The sequence below is a fragment of the Dermacentor variabilis genome, chromosome 9 (assembly GCF_050947875.1).
Source record: "Dermacentor variabilis isolate Ectoservices chromosome 9, ASM5094787v1, whole genome shotgun sequence".
NCBI classification, from domain to species: Eukaryota; Metazoa; Arthropoda; class Arachnida; order Ixodida; family Ixodidae; genus Dermacentor; species Dermacentor variabilis.
Window position 1 is genome coordinate 68,883,741 of NC_134576.1, and position 15,092 is coordinate 68,898,832.

The following is a 15,092-nucleotide window of genomic DNA, read 5'->3' on the forward strand; positions in this document are numbered from 1 at the left end:
GGCGATCAACGCAGTACTCCGAGGTGGTAAAGTAGCGCAGTCACCCGAAACACGTAACCCCGTGGACTGTGGGTGATAGTCGTCCGAATGAGCTGCGTGTTCGCTGGAAAAAAGTGACAAGCAACTCGCGAAGAAAGTCCATGCTGTGAGTATGACCTGCCTAGAGCACTTTGCCAGTATAATAAACGAACCGACAAATGTGGCCTCATCTGAGCTCACCTTCAAGGCATAGGAGAAGGTTAAAAAATCACCCCCCAAGCACTCCGTACAGATGGTTAACCAGCAAACATGAAACGTGCGGCCTCGGTGTTTATCACTGGGTTAATCTCAATGGTTCATTAAACGAGTGCTTGGTAGGCTGCCGGATCCTCGGTATGCAATTGCTGCTTGCACTCGGCTGCACGAGCCTGTTTTTGTGCCCGGGCAGCATCGACATGGCTAGACAAGCTCGTTCCTGGTTCTGCTAGCGGCGCTGCTAACCAAAAGCCACCTGCTGCCTGCTGTACGTATGATGCATGGCCTACTGTGGTGTTTAGAACTATTCGGCACTTTTGCTAGTGTGCAGTGATGTGGAAGAAAGACAGAGAGTCATTGATGTGCATTTATAAAAATCAAAGCAACCTTTGGAAATATCTATATATACAGTGAGTTGATGACAGCGTAACTGCAGTCAGTGTGTCCACGGGCTGAAACAGTCCCGTGTTGCGAGACTCACGGTTCAGTCGTCACGGCACTGTGGGTTCACCCGTGCTTGAGCTGGCCGCGACGACCACACGCTCAGGCTCCGTTCAGCATGGTTGTCGGGCTCGGCACGCTCAGGAGCCGCAACGGCAGCGACCAGGGGACGCCTTGTTCCACATGCCCTCGATGCCCGGCTCGGATGCCGCTCGCAACCGACGTGCTACAGTCGCAAGTCCAGCATGGCCTCGGTGCCCAAATCGTACGCCGCTCGAAATCCATGTGCGGCAGTCGCATGTGAGGGCTGCGTCTAGCACAGCAACATCTGTGCCAGACTGGAACGCTGCTTGGCACAGCTCAGGTGCGGCAGCTCAGGAACCAGCGCCGCTCGGGTCAGCCAGCGTCTCGAGCACTGGCAGCAGGAGCCCTGGTTCCTCGGACGTCCTTGTCCGCGCTCGGCTCCGCGATTCTCTGCACCTTGCCATGGACGTCTCGCCTGGCAGGAACCCTCGCCTCGTTCAGCCCAGGAGCTCGGAACTGCTGCCCGCCTGGATCGAACACTGCGAGTGCGCCCTTGTGCTGCTGTGCTCGTGCACCCATTGCCTTCTTCGTCCTTCACGGAGCTTAGTGGCCGCTGCGATCTTCTAGTGGCGACTTGCGGCACTTGTTTTCTTTTCGGATTTAGTGGCAGGGGCCGGACTTTGTTCATTCCGACCGGCAGGCATCCGGTCGCAGACAGCAATGGCACTTGACGCCTCCGTGTTGCTGCCGTTTACGTTTGGGCACTCATCAGCTTTATGTCCATGTTTCGTGCATTTCCAGCAAGACGACGACTTCGGTCCTTTTGACCGCGTCCAACAATCTGCAGCACGGTGTCCTTGCTTGCCACATAGAAAGCACTTGACCTTTTCTTTCCTGACCTCTGTTTCGCAATTCTTGCTTTGTAAAACTGCTTTACTAATCCCTCTCTCTTCTTTTCCTCTGGTGAGGTTTGTCAGGCCTTGCGTCTCCAAATAATGGTCAGCCGCTTCGGCTAGTTTGTCGCGGTTGCGGCATCCTTGCTCTTTCAGGAAGATGGCGAGCCTCACATCGCAACGTAGCAAAAACTGTTCCGAAACAATCTTATCCCTTAATGCGTCATATTTTTTCTCTGTTTTTGCCATCTGCTGCCAATGATCGAAGTACCCAAGCAGTCGACCAGCAAAGTGCCGCCCTGTCTCAGAATTCTCAGGCTTAGTTTCGCGAAACTTTTCACGGTATCCTTCTTCCGTATACTGGAACCATTGCCATAAAATCTGCTTCAGCTTTTGATAGTCTGTGGCATCCTCCGCAGCCATGCGTCCGATCACGCTCAAGGCTTCGCATGACAAACACAAGCTTAATCACAGCGCCCATCTGTCGCTCGGCCATCCCTGGCTGGTGGCTACCCGCTCAAAGCGCTGTATGTACACGTCGAGTTCGTCGCGGCCCTCGTTGTAGGGAGGAATAAGCTTGTGGGGACTTCTAAATGCTTCACTGCTGCTTCCCCTGCGTTCTCTTCCAGTTTCGACTGTCCCAGATGGGTGCTCTGCAAGACGACATCTAGTCTCTAGCAGAGTTCATTCCGCTGTCAGTCGAACGATCTCCTGTTCATGGGCTACTCGTGCTGCTTCCCTGAGCTCAGCTCGTTTATCGCACTCTCTGTTAAGCTGCTCGTCAATCCACTCTCTTAGTTCTTTACCTGACAAGCCAAGCTCTTCGCCTATAGGAATAAATTTCTCCCAGTCCATTTCCGGCCGCTGCACACAAGCGAAGTGCGGCTCTTAAGGATAGAATTAGAGGTTAGTCATGTCGCGGACGCCAGAAATTGAGGTGTTTAGGACTATTTGGCACTTTTGCTAGTGCGCAGTGATGCGGAAGAAAGACAGAAAGTCATTTACGTGCATTTATAAAAATTGAAGCAACCTTTAAAATATCTATATATACAGGGAGTTGATGACAGCGTAAGTGCAGTCAGTGTATCCACGGGCTGAAACAGTCCCGTGTTGCGAGGCTCACGGTTCGGTCGTCACGGCACTGTGGGTTCACCCGTGCTTGAGCTGGCCACGACGACCACACGCTCAGGCTCCATTCAGCACGGTTGTCAGGCTCGGCACACTCAGGAGCCACAGCAGCAGCAACCAGGAGACGCCTTGTTCCAGACGCCCTCAATGTCCGGCTCGGACGCCTCTGGCGACCGACGCGCTACAATCGCACGTCCAGCATGGCCTCGGTGCCCAGATCATATGCTGCTCGAAATCCACATGTGGCAGTCGCATGTGAGGACTGCGTCTAGCACAGCTCAGGTGCGGCAGCTCAAGAACCGGCGCCCCTCGGCTCAGCCAGTGTCTCGAGCACTGGCAGCAGGAGCCCTGGTTCCTTGGACGTCCTCGTGCGCGCTCGGCTCCGCGATTCTCCGCACCTTGCCACGGATGTCTCGCCTGGCAGGAACCCTTGCCTCGTTCAGCCCAGGAAGTCGGAACTGCTGCCCGCCTGGATCGAACACTGCAACCACGCCCTCGTGCACCCGTTGCTTTCTTCGTTCTTCACGGAGCTTGGTGGCCGCTGCGATCTTCTAGTGGCGACTCGTGGCACTTACACATGACACCTATCCATTTCGGAGCTGGAGAGAAACTGCTGCAAGCGGGCTCGGCTATGATGAAGAGCTCCCGAGTAGGCAACAGTGACTTTGTTGTCGCAGCTTTCATCACGCCAGCCTTGTCAATGGAAATTTTGGGCCAGTTAGAGTAACATCATGGATTGGGGTAAAAAGGCCTTGTGCTGTGTAGGTGGTGTTGGCTAATTGCGTGCTTGCCTTTCTCTTCTTTTTTTTTGCGCATGCTCATGGGGTTGTACCAGAGGAGGTTTTGGCATACGGACAAATGACAGATGGACGAATTGGCTAGCCATATACAGCTACGCTGTAATGTCTTTTGGAAGTGTAGAGACCATTCATTACATTCAACATACAGGCTTTGTACAGTACTTGTCCTGAAATCAAACCCCTGGTTTACAAAATCCCTCCGGCAGCTTAGAAACAAAAAGAAACATTTATACCGCACAGCTAAACGACATAGCACGCCTTCCGCATGGAAGGCATAGAAAGATTTTATGATCACTTACTGTTCCACAGTAGAATCTGCTAAACAAAAATATTTTTCTAGTGATTTACCTTCCCTTTTGAAATCTAACTCTAGGAAGTTTTGGAAACTTGTATCCCCCGAACACGATCCGCAACAGATATCTTTGCTAGATGACAATCATGTTCCACTTTCAGACAGTCATTGCACCTCGGCATTTACCACATTCTTTTCATCAGTTTTCACCCGGGAAGACCATTTTAACGTTCCATATGTACCCGATTTTGACTTCCCATATGTGGAACCAATCGAAATAACTGCAGAGGGCATAATACTTCTAATTAAAAACCTTAAGTTATCCACTTCAGCCGGAATTGACAATATTAACTCTAAAATTCTTAAGAACACTGTCTCCGTTTCTGCTAACATTTTATACCACCTTTTCAGGCAATCTTTAGCGACAGGTCAACTTCCCTCCAATTGGAAAATCGGTAAAATACTGCCTGTGTTTAAAGCCGGTGATAAACATACTCCCGAAAGCTACCGTCCAATTTCTTTAACTTGCATCTGCTGCAAACTTCTTGAACACATAATCGCTTCTCATGTTTACAGACACTTAGAACCTAACAATTTCTTTTTTAACAACCAACACAGATTCAGGAAAGGTTTCTCTTGCGAAACCCAGCTACTAGAATTAAGTACAGAACTACACTGCAACATGAATAACCTCCAGACTGACTTAATTTTTCTTGATTTCTCGAAAGCCTTTGATCGCGTCGCCCCCCCCTCCCCATTGCCGTCTGATACCTAAATTATCTGCCCTTCGATTAGACTTGCTAACCTTATCTTGGCTCCGTAACTTAGATTCAATCCGCCAGCAGTTCACGGTTATTAACAATTTCCAATCCTCCTTTTCTCACGTAACTTCGGGTTACAGCAAGAAAAACACGGGCCAGAACAATAATCTCGTGTACTTGAAATGAATTCTTATTCTCATTTCTACATTCAACCCCTCCCCCCTGCTCTTGTCTCGCTTCTGTGTCCGAGGAATTTGGCCACATTAGCTATAACCCTTTCCCTATAATCCCTTTCTCACGTAACCACAGGGGTGTGTCCTCGGCCCCCTATTGTTCTTAATCTACATAAACGACTTGCGAGTTAACATTTCTTCCTGCATGTGTATCTTCGCTGGCGATTGCATCATATACCGTCCAATAACCTGTGCCGATGACCACTTAACGCTGCAAAACAACATTTACCACATTAACAACTGGTGTAAAAAATGGCTTATGTCGCTGAATACAGAAAAAATGCAAAATAATCTCCTTCACACGCAAGCAAAACATTTCCAACTACTGCTACACCATTAACAATTACCAACCGTCGCAGGCATCATCTTATAAGTACCTTGGTATTCATTTCACACCCAACCTTTCCAGGTCTCACCATATTACCACCATATACGCAAAAGCTTCAAAATGTTTAGGATATTTACGTCGAAATTTACATAACTGTCCCACTCACGTTCGCCATCTAGCTTATCAGACCTTCGTTCGTCCACAGCTTGAATTCGCCGCATCTATCTGGTCCCCCTACCAAAATTAATTAACATGCTTGAAGCGGTTCAGAATAGGGCCGCCCATTTCATTTCATGTAATTATGACAACCATAACAGCATAACGCAAATTAAGCTCAATCTTTCACTTGAACCCCTTAGTGCTCGTCGCGACATTGCCCTTTTATGCCTTTTTCACAAATACGCATACAGCAACAGACCATTCCCACTCCACCTTGATGCTCCTTCCATCACATCACGTCGGTTGCATAATCACTTAAGTTTCACGCGATTATATGGGTCAACTCACACCTTCAACTCATCTGCTCTTCCTCGTGCCATACGTCTGTGGAATGGTCTTCCAGACAACATCGCATCCGAACCAGACCACGATAATTTCCGTCAACTCCTGCACTCTTTCTTTTCCCAATAAAAACTTGCCACTAGTTTTTCCAATTTTGTTTTACTTCCGGTGCAATGTTCTGTATACCACCCATGTATTTATTTATTTGTTATTTTGACAGCTTTAAGACCAAAGACATCCGTCATTTTTTTATACCACTGCACGTGTTTTTTTTTTTTCAATATCCCACTTTGTGCCCGACTGCATTTCTTATATTGATAAATGTTTTTACTGTGTACGCCATTACTTCCTGCATTTTTATCATACCCTACCATTGTGCGTCTTTTAAACCCTGTCAACTGTTCATGCGCTTAGATTCCGCATATTTGTCAGTCTATCTTTGGTTGTAGTTTCTTTTCTTGCTACTGTTGTCATTGTAATCGGTATACTTTATAGTTCTTGTGTGCAGTTTTGCCATACATATAATGCCAGCCAATATTTTTTTTTCTCTTCGTGTTATCGTTTTCCCCGCCCAATCTTGTATTTTGCCAACATACCACGTTATCATCGATTCCTCTCCTTTGTGTTAAATTGCAAATTTGAGCCGTATGTTGTACACTGACATGTTACTTTGTACTTTTTATTACCCCCCTTACTCAATGCCCTGTCAAGGGGCCTGTAAGGTATGTAATAAATAAATAAATAAATAAATAAATAAATAAATAAATAAATAAATAAGTCGACTGTAGCAAGGTAGATACCCTAGTGGGTGATAGGATCTAACATTTTTAAGGCACTAGCTGCAGCAGAATCAGACTATTGTGCAACAGTCAAGACACGAACATATTAGACTTTGATATTATTAGACATATTAGATCATATTAGACATATTAGATCATATTGACCGGGGTTGTTGGAGAAGTATGGGAGAGGCCTTTGCCCTGCAGTGGGCGTAACCAGGCTGATGATGATGATGATATTAGACTTTATAGAAGCTTATGAGGCACCTCCTTTTACTTCCCCAGGAAGTGCATGACGATAGCTTCAGCAGGTTCATACTCCCGAGGCATTTCACTTTAAGATACTTCAGATGGGAGGTAAAGGTTAGTTTGCTGTCCAAGATAATGCCTAAGAATTTATGTTCGGAGTTGTGTTCGTCGACTGCTGGGAACCGGTGGACTTTTGCTCACTAGAGTGAGCATGTTTTTGGGATGGGCCTTCTCTTCAAAAGAAGAGCTTTGGAGGCTACCAACCCAGAGGTCAATGGGCCCTCCTTCAGAAGTGTCGCAGCAGCTCTGGCTGCTGTTGCCTGGGACGCAGCCGCGACCACTCTTAGTGAGCCAGGCCAATGCCAGAGTCTGCTGTGGCATTGCCCTGTGCGTGCCACACCAGCATAGCCTGCAGTATGGAGGAATGAAATACACTTTCGCGCCTCCTGAAAGCAAATGCTCTCTCTCTAATATTTCGGGTAATTATTTCCTTTTTCCTCATCCAACAAGGACGTGACTGGGAGTATGCAGGGTGTTCACCGTCGCAGTTTGCGCAGTGGTATGCCTCAGTGTGATTGTCGGCAGGAAGATCATGTGACATGCACTTTGTACATGCGGTACAGCCGCAACAGCTCTAAGAGCCATGACCTGATCGCTGACACTTAATACAGCGGTGTGGATTCGGAATGTAGGGCCTAAGTTGGATTTTCAGATAGACTGTTCCAATATACAGTTAAAGCTCAATATAATAAACTTCAATATAATGAAATTCTCAATAAAACAATGTGTTTAACTTTTCATAACCTCTTCTCCATAGAACACCAAGTAATTAGAACCTCAATATAACTAAGTATTTGTATGCAATTTCAATATAATGAAATTTCGCTTCCGCAGTGAAGGAATGCCCGCAAGTATGGAGGAAGGAAAGCCACTTTCGGGCCTCCTTAAACCAAATGTTCTCTTTAATCTTTCGGGTAAATATTTCCTTTTTCATCTTCCAACAAGGACGTGACTGGGAGTATGCAGGGTGTTCACCGTCGCAGTTTGCACAGTGGTGTGTCTCAGTACAATCGTTGGCAGGAAGATCGTGTGACGCGCAGTTTGCACGTGTAGTAGCTCGGCGGAAGTTTCCATTTATTGAAATGGAAACTTCCGTGGATGCAGATGGTGAAATGATTGAATTACAAGCAGGTGCTTGCAAACGCAATTTTCAAATCATGTGCAGTGTGACAACAGCGGCCGCGGAAGAGGAGCTGCACCATGTTCCATATAAATTCCAAGTGCTATGAGATCCTGTTGCACCTGCCGCACTTTGTGCTTTACATGCGAGTGAAAGTGTGTGAGGGTGAGAAAGAAAGATGGGGGCTTCACGCACGAGAGTGCCGTCTCCCTGCGCGAGCAAAGGGAAAGAGCGAGAGGGGAGCGAGCTTGTGGTGACGTCAGGCCCCGCACACTCTCAAGTTCCAACGATCGCCACAGAGGGCGAAAAATCAACCGCGGCATGTTCCAGCATAAGCGCGTAAGTGGAGCTACTGTAATTTGGTCGCATACATTCATTTGTATTTTTCCTGCTAGGGGCGCTCAGCTCGGCGAAATATTGGATCTATAAATATACATATAATAACCGTCAAACATAGTTAACATGCAGTTTTTTGCAAAATAAGCAGACAATTGTTTTTATTAAACCGATGTTATTAAGACCTGTGCTGTATTACTTGAATAAAGGTTTTGAGACCTCACTGACATGTGATAAGCAGCAGCCCACTGGTATCGATTGCAGCCCGTGCCGTTTATCGATTCAAATTGTACGGCGGCTACATTTGCAAACGGGGTAGTCGTTTCCTTTGTGCAGCATCACGCAGGTTCATTTTAATTAGACAACAATAATATCTCAGCCAGTTTGTGCGTCTGACATTCGATAGCCACTACCAGGCGAACGTGCTTAAAGACGGTGAATTTTATCAGCTGCAGCGTTTCACTGGCGTAATGGCTACATACACGGCTTCCGTCATCAGTGATCTGCCACGTCTTGCCGTGCAATGACGGGTTGCTTGAAAAAAACGTGTTAGCTAGCGTGAAAACTCGTCGCTGGAACCGAGCACAGTCTGTCTGGAAACTACCCAAGAAAGCGGATTAACCTTTCAGCCGCTGGGTGTGTGCACCGGTGAGTAAAAAAACCCTGCTTCGCATTTTCAACTTTCAATTTCTTTGGATACGAGGCGGATAAAACAGATTCCTGTAGTCGATTTTTTTTTTCAAAGGGGAAAATCATAATAAAGTTATTGCTCTTCAAAGGCAATTCAAACAAGGCTCTTGTTATTTTGCTACGTTGCTAAAATTCCTAGCACGGAGTTCAATTTCAAAAGTAAATAGTTTTGGCTGTGTCTGCATGAATGATACACTGCGATAAATTCACAGCACATTACTGCAAATGTACTTCCGGTGATGCAGTTGGATTAATAGCATTTGATACATAATAACATTACTGTGTTTATTACCCCGTATCAGGCAAAAAATATTAATCGAGGCTTCACTAAGCACAGCCCACACAAAGACACCACTGAAAGAAATGCACACTCAAAACACAGTGTTGTGTGTGTGTGTGTGCTCTTCTGTCATGGAGCGTTTCGTGCGCTGTTCTTAGTCATACATGAATCACAAACTCACCCTCGCTTCCACCATAGTAATTGAGACTCTTTCTTCTTTTGCCTCCAGCCTCCAAGATCCTGCTCATATTTGATCACCCCTTTGGACTCTATTGTCTCTGGACGTACAAGTCACCAGTGAATGTGTCACCACAATAATAATAATATTTGGGGTTTTACGTGCCAAAACCACTTTCTGATTATGAGGCACGCCGTAGTGGAGGACTCTGGAAATTTTGACCACCTGGGGTTCTTTAACGTGCACCTAAATCTAAGCACACGGGTGTTTTCGCATTTCGCCCCCATCGAAATGCGGCCGCCGTGGCCGGGATTCGATCCCGCGACCTCGTGCTCAGCAGCCCAACACCATAGCCACTGAGCAATGTGTCACCACAGAGGCACAATCCTCGCAAGGTATGCTTCTGAACACTTCAACTAGAACCGCGATTTGTTCATTTATTGGACACACTTTTGTTTCACCATTCTCTGCTTGCATGTTTATCACGGCTTCATCATTTCTCTTTTCAGGAAGCAGGACAAAAGAGAGATTATTGGGGGTTTGCAAGCTGCCCACGCCAAGCCATAAGAAGCTCAATGGTCACCATAATGACCACAGGTCCTCTTGAACTATGTACCTCACCATGAAATGTTTGCAAGTTTACCAGATAGAGGGCTGTGAGCCCTATCAAGAAAGCAGCAGTCTGCACTTTTGTATCGTACCGAGCGGGAATGCTAAAATTTGACATACAAGCTTAACCGTTTTATGACAGTTGGAGAAGTAAGAAATTGAGTCCAGTGTTTCTTTACTCGTCATGTAGCAAGCTCCTACTTGGTAATGCACAGACTCTGTCATCTGCTATTTGTAAATAAGATTGATGGGCATTACCACCAAGTATCACATGCTCCCTCGTAGCGTTAATTTGTTACATGAAACTGCAAAGAATTTCAAAGCCTTCAAAACCGCTCAGTGCAATGTTGAGGAAATGATGCTTCATGTTCACTGAAACTCTGGCAGTCACTCTTCACTTTATTATTCTATTTTTTTTTTTAAAGTACGCTCAGGGCCATACGCCATTAAAGAGGGGAGTGGGCACAATGCAGTAGAGTAAAACAAACGAACAAGAGCAGTGAGTGCTGGTAATACAATGCTTCTTCTGATTATACAATGTTAGCTAATGTTTTCCAAAAATAGTTTGTTATCGGTGATGGCTACGATACTTGAGCGAAGGTGGTTCCATTCCCGAGATGTACGGGGGATGAAAGATTAAAAGAAAGACTTCATGTAGCAAGAATCAATTCCTGGGTTACTGCGATGATCGATGCAGTTTGAAATGTACTTGAGGCCGCGGTATAAAGTCGTCATGAAGTGTGGTATGACGGAAAGTTTTATGAAAAAGCGAAGCATGGTGACTGCGGCGATTAGCTAGGGGAACAAGTGCTGGTTAGTTTCATTAAGGTTACACTCACGGTACAGTTATAATTAGAAAGAATGAAATGAGCAGAGTTATTTTTTATTAGTTCAAGTGAAGTAATAAGAGTAACACGACTGGGATCCCATATTGCAGCTGCATATTCAAGTTTTGAGTGTTTTACCGTCTTGTAAAGGTGTAGTTTTAACGTAGACAGTGCTTTGAAAAAGTGGCACTGTACGTACCCGAGCAGCTAGGTGAATAGCATTGCTAATGACATACTCTATATTGGCCCAATTTAAATTATTTGTAATGTGTACACCAATATATCTATAGGACATGACGAAATCTAAGGGAACAATGCACGGATGGTAAGTGATAGGATTAGAATTAGATCTGGATATTGCAGTTTTCATTTGTTAACTACGAAAGGCTCATGTACAGTTCGCATGAAATCAGTAACTAGGCTAGCCCTTCACCCTAAAAGATGGCTAGAACAGGCAACTTCACACAGCTGGCCTACTCCACACTTCTCCAACATGACAAACCAATAAAATCAATTTTTCTTTCTCTTCAAACAGCAGATGACATACCTGAGGACAGTGTGTTCACAAAAAGTTGATGACATATACTTGAAGTATGGCTTAACATTCAGCCAATCAACAGTGGACGAACAAGGGAAGCCTCAGAGTGAGAACTTATCTTCGTCACGGCCCTCACAAATATGTTTGATTGTTGAAACGTTGGCTGCAGGCGAGGCTTCCCTTGCTCACCTCTGTTACTCAACTGAAGTGTTCATCTCCTAGTAACCTCTCTGCACTGTTTGAACACGCAAACCGAGATGTTTTTTCAACATGAAGCCGTAAATTGCATTTTACAAGGATCCGTGAGCATTAATTGGGCATACTTATATGTAGTGTCCTTGTTTACACACAATATTTGCAGAGGACCTTGTAAACGCTGTCGTCTCCGTAACGTTCCTCGCCTTCCTACGAGTACGCCACTTGTGTCAAAGCCTTCACTGCTGCACTTGAACACTAAACGTGCAGCAGAAATATCAAGAACACACAATATGCGATCTAAGATTTAGCACAATGTTTTTTTTTTTTTTTCCTCTGCACTTCGTGCTTATCGCCCATGCGTTAAGAAAACAATGCGACATTGTAGCTCGAGCTTACCTTACTGACAGTACATCTTTGCCGAGGACTTCCTATGTTTCTTTTTTTTTAATCTAGCTAAAGTTGTTGAATGCAGACAACACACGTATAGTATGAAACCCGTCAAACAGCACTGTACGCAACACAAGCATGAGTGCAGCCGAGCACAATATCGTTGTCGTTGCTTTAGCGGCACGCCAAACACGATGAGAAAACTTCGCTCGATTTTAGCTTTCAATTCCGTTAAATAGAGTGCTGTCTGTGTTTCTGTATGTTGTAAGCTCAGTGACTGACAGCATTAGCTCCACCTGACCTGTACGAAAATTGTGGTTATGTACTGCTTCATTCACGATTGACAATAAACAATGTAAAAGCTTACTTGTCTGACGTGTTTTTTGCCAGTTGAGGCCTCTCGGTCACCTGGCGATATAATAAAGGTATCGGTAGTGATTATAGAGTATCGTACACACGAACACCGTTCCGAAAGCGGTAGCAATACGCCTCAAACCAGCGAACGAGCTGCGCAACTACAGTGGCTAGCGCAACCAACGCAGTATTGGCGCAACGAACCCCACCAGCCGCTACCTTAGCGGCCATATTGATGACTACGTAATGATGATGATACCAGTTTTGATTTTGCCAGCGCCATCTCCAGGTCGCATACTTTAGTTTACAACGCCACCGCTACTCTTATTTCAGTTGCACTTTGGAAGGTACAGTTCCCTTCTCAAGTTTATGTGAATGTATTGTGGTGACGTCACAGGTGTAATCTCGAGTTTCGATGACCCGTTATCGGGTTACCAAAGCTTTGACAGCGGTAAGGGGGATAAATGCCGAGTCGCCACCTTCGTAAAGCGAAACATTGCAACCATTGTCCATGATGTCTCCCCCAGCGAGGCAGAGGCTGTTCTCGTTGAGATTATCACAGGGAAGAAAAATAGAGATAGCATATTCCTGCTGAATGTGTACAGCACACCCAAGCAAAAGAAAATTAGATTCATTACTTTATTCTGCAAAGCACGCAAAGCCGCAGATGGGGGACCTCTCACCATTATGGGAGACTTCAACGCGGCTCACGAGGAATGGGGATATACATACAGGGACCCCAAAGGTAGACGAATATGGGAAGATATACAAACGCTAGGGCTTACTCTACATACTGACCCATGCGTCCCTACGCACACAGCTATAGGGAACAGTATAACCAGGGACACTGCACCCGACCTCACGATAAGCCATATGGCGGGAACAGTAACATGGAAAAGCACAGGACAAAATCTAGGCAGTGACCACTTTATTATTTCGCTCACGCTAGAAAAAGGCGTCAAAACTCGCCTCATCAAACAACCAAAATTACCGGAGTGGGATAAATTCAGAGAAATAAGAAAGGAGGCCTCACTGCCGGACGATATCTACAACATCGACGAGTGGACACCCCTCCTTAAAACGCACATAGGGGAAGCAACTACAACTATAGAGGATGAGGACGCACCCCCCTGCAGCACTAGACAGCAAACTGCTGAACATGTGGAGCAGGAAGAATAACCTGGAGAAAAGACTCGAGGCACAAAGATGGAACAGGAATATCCGGCGCGAACTAGCCAGACTCAACAAAGAAATAGAAACGTATGCGATTAAGCTCAACGAGCAGAATTGGTAGAGCAAGTGCAATGAGATGGAAGCCAATATGAGTCTCTCCGAAACCTGGAGCCTTCTCAGACATCTAATCGACCCTAGTAAATAAAAAATGCAAGCTAGTACAAACCAGGTGAGAACGAGGCATGGCTTTGTTGGCACAGATGACGAGCTCATTAGCGAACTCCAAGAGACATATCTTGGAAAAGAAGAGAGCGAGGTGTTAAAGGACTACGAGGGACATTCCAATCCAGATCTCGATGCCCCCATCACCACGACAGAGGTTAGAGCAGAGATTAATAACCTCAGAAAGAGATCGGCCCCCGGTCCGGACGGGATAACAAACACAGCTCTCAGGAATCTAGACGATGAGTCCATCATTGCATTAACCAAATTCATGAACCAGGTTTGGGAGAAAGGAGAACTCCCCAAAACATGGAAACAGGCGGACATAGTCTTTATTCCCAAGCCAGGGAAAGTATCCAGCTTGAACAACATGCGACCAATCTCCCTCACCTCGCGTGTAGGGAAATTGATGGAGCATGTTGTTCAAACGAGACTGACCAGGTAAATGGAGGAGAATGATCTCTGGCCGCATGAAATGGTTGTATTCAGGCCAGGGCTTAGTACACAAGATGTCATGCTCAGACTTAAGCACGATATCCTAGACCGATATGACTCAACTGACACCAGGGCGATCCTAGGCCTCGACCTGACCAAGGCATTTGACAACGTTAGCCATAAGGCTATCTTGGTAGACCTCGAGGAGGTAGGTGTGGGACACATGGTATATGCATACGTCAAAGACTTTCTGTCACAGAGGGAGGCGAATATAAAATTTCTGGATGTAAAATCCCCTCCCATCACACTTGGGAGCAAGGGGACCCCGTATAAGGGTCGGTGCTATCACCCTTCCTATTCAACATAGCGATGAAGGTTCTCCCGGCAGAACTCAATAAGATTAAATCGATTAAATTTAGCATGTACGCGGATGATATCCACATCTGGGTTAACAGTGGGAGTGACGCAGCCATCGAACTTAAACTACAGATAACGGCGAATATGGTGGAAGAGTATGCGGCCAGCAGAGGCTTGGCGTGCTCGCCACAGAAATCGGAGCTGTTAATCATTGAGCCAAAACATCAAAGGGGACACGCTGGGAGCAGCAGACCCATCAATGTTTTCGTAAACGGAAATGAGGTTCCCAAGGTGGAGGAAATCAGAATTCTGGGCATGTATATCCAGAAAAATGGATGCAACCTCACGACAATCAAAAAGCTAGAAGAATATGCGGCCCAGGTCACGGGGATCTTTAGGAGAATTTCACTCAAAGGCAGGGGCCTCAAAGAGAACAGCCTCCTCAGACTCATGCAAGCCTTCATTACCAGCCGTATAGCGTATGCCACACCGTATCTTGTGTGTAACGAGAAGAAAAGGAGAAAATAGATGCGATCATTAGGAAGAGCGTTAAGAGAGCCCTAGGGCTCCCAGACTCGTCCTCGACAGACCTCCTCCTCAAAATGGGAGTTCACAACACGCTAGTTGAGCTCACTGAGGCAGTACGAGTGTTTCAGTTGGAAAGA

At 46.0% G+C, this 15,092-nt stretch overlaps 1 protein-coding gene across 9 annotated transcripts in view; it reads right to left on the minus strand.

The window, feature by feature from the left end:
* The window catches only part of LOC142592785 (uncharacterized), a 29,450-nt gene extending 16,984 nt beyond the window's left edge, over positions 1-12,466 (minus strand). For 6 of the 9 annotated variants that reach the window (XR_012830808.1, XR_012830803.1, XR_012830804.1 and 3 more), the window contains exon 1: positions 12,254-12,466. Coding sequence is in view for 2 of the 9 variants with exons in the window: in XM_075704457.1 (XP_075560572.1) it covers positions 9,331-9,397 (67 nt within the window). In the remaining 7 variants the exon portion in view is untranslated. Of the gene's footprint in view, positions 1-9,330; positions 9,428-12,253 lie in introns of those variants that run through there. The other 3 variants (XM_075704457.1, XM_075704459.1, XR_012830806.1) reach the window with 2 other exon arrangements.
* Between the last annotated feature and the right edge of the window lie 2,626 nt (positions 12,467-15,092).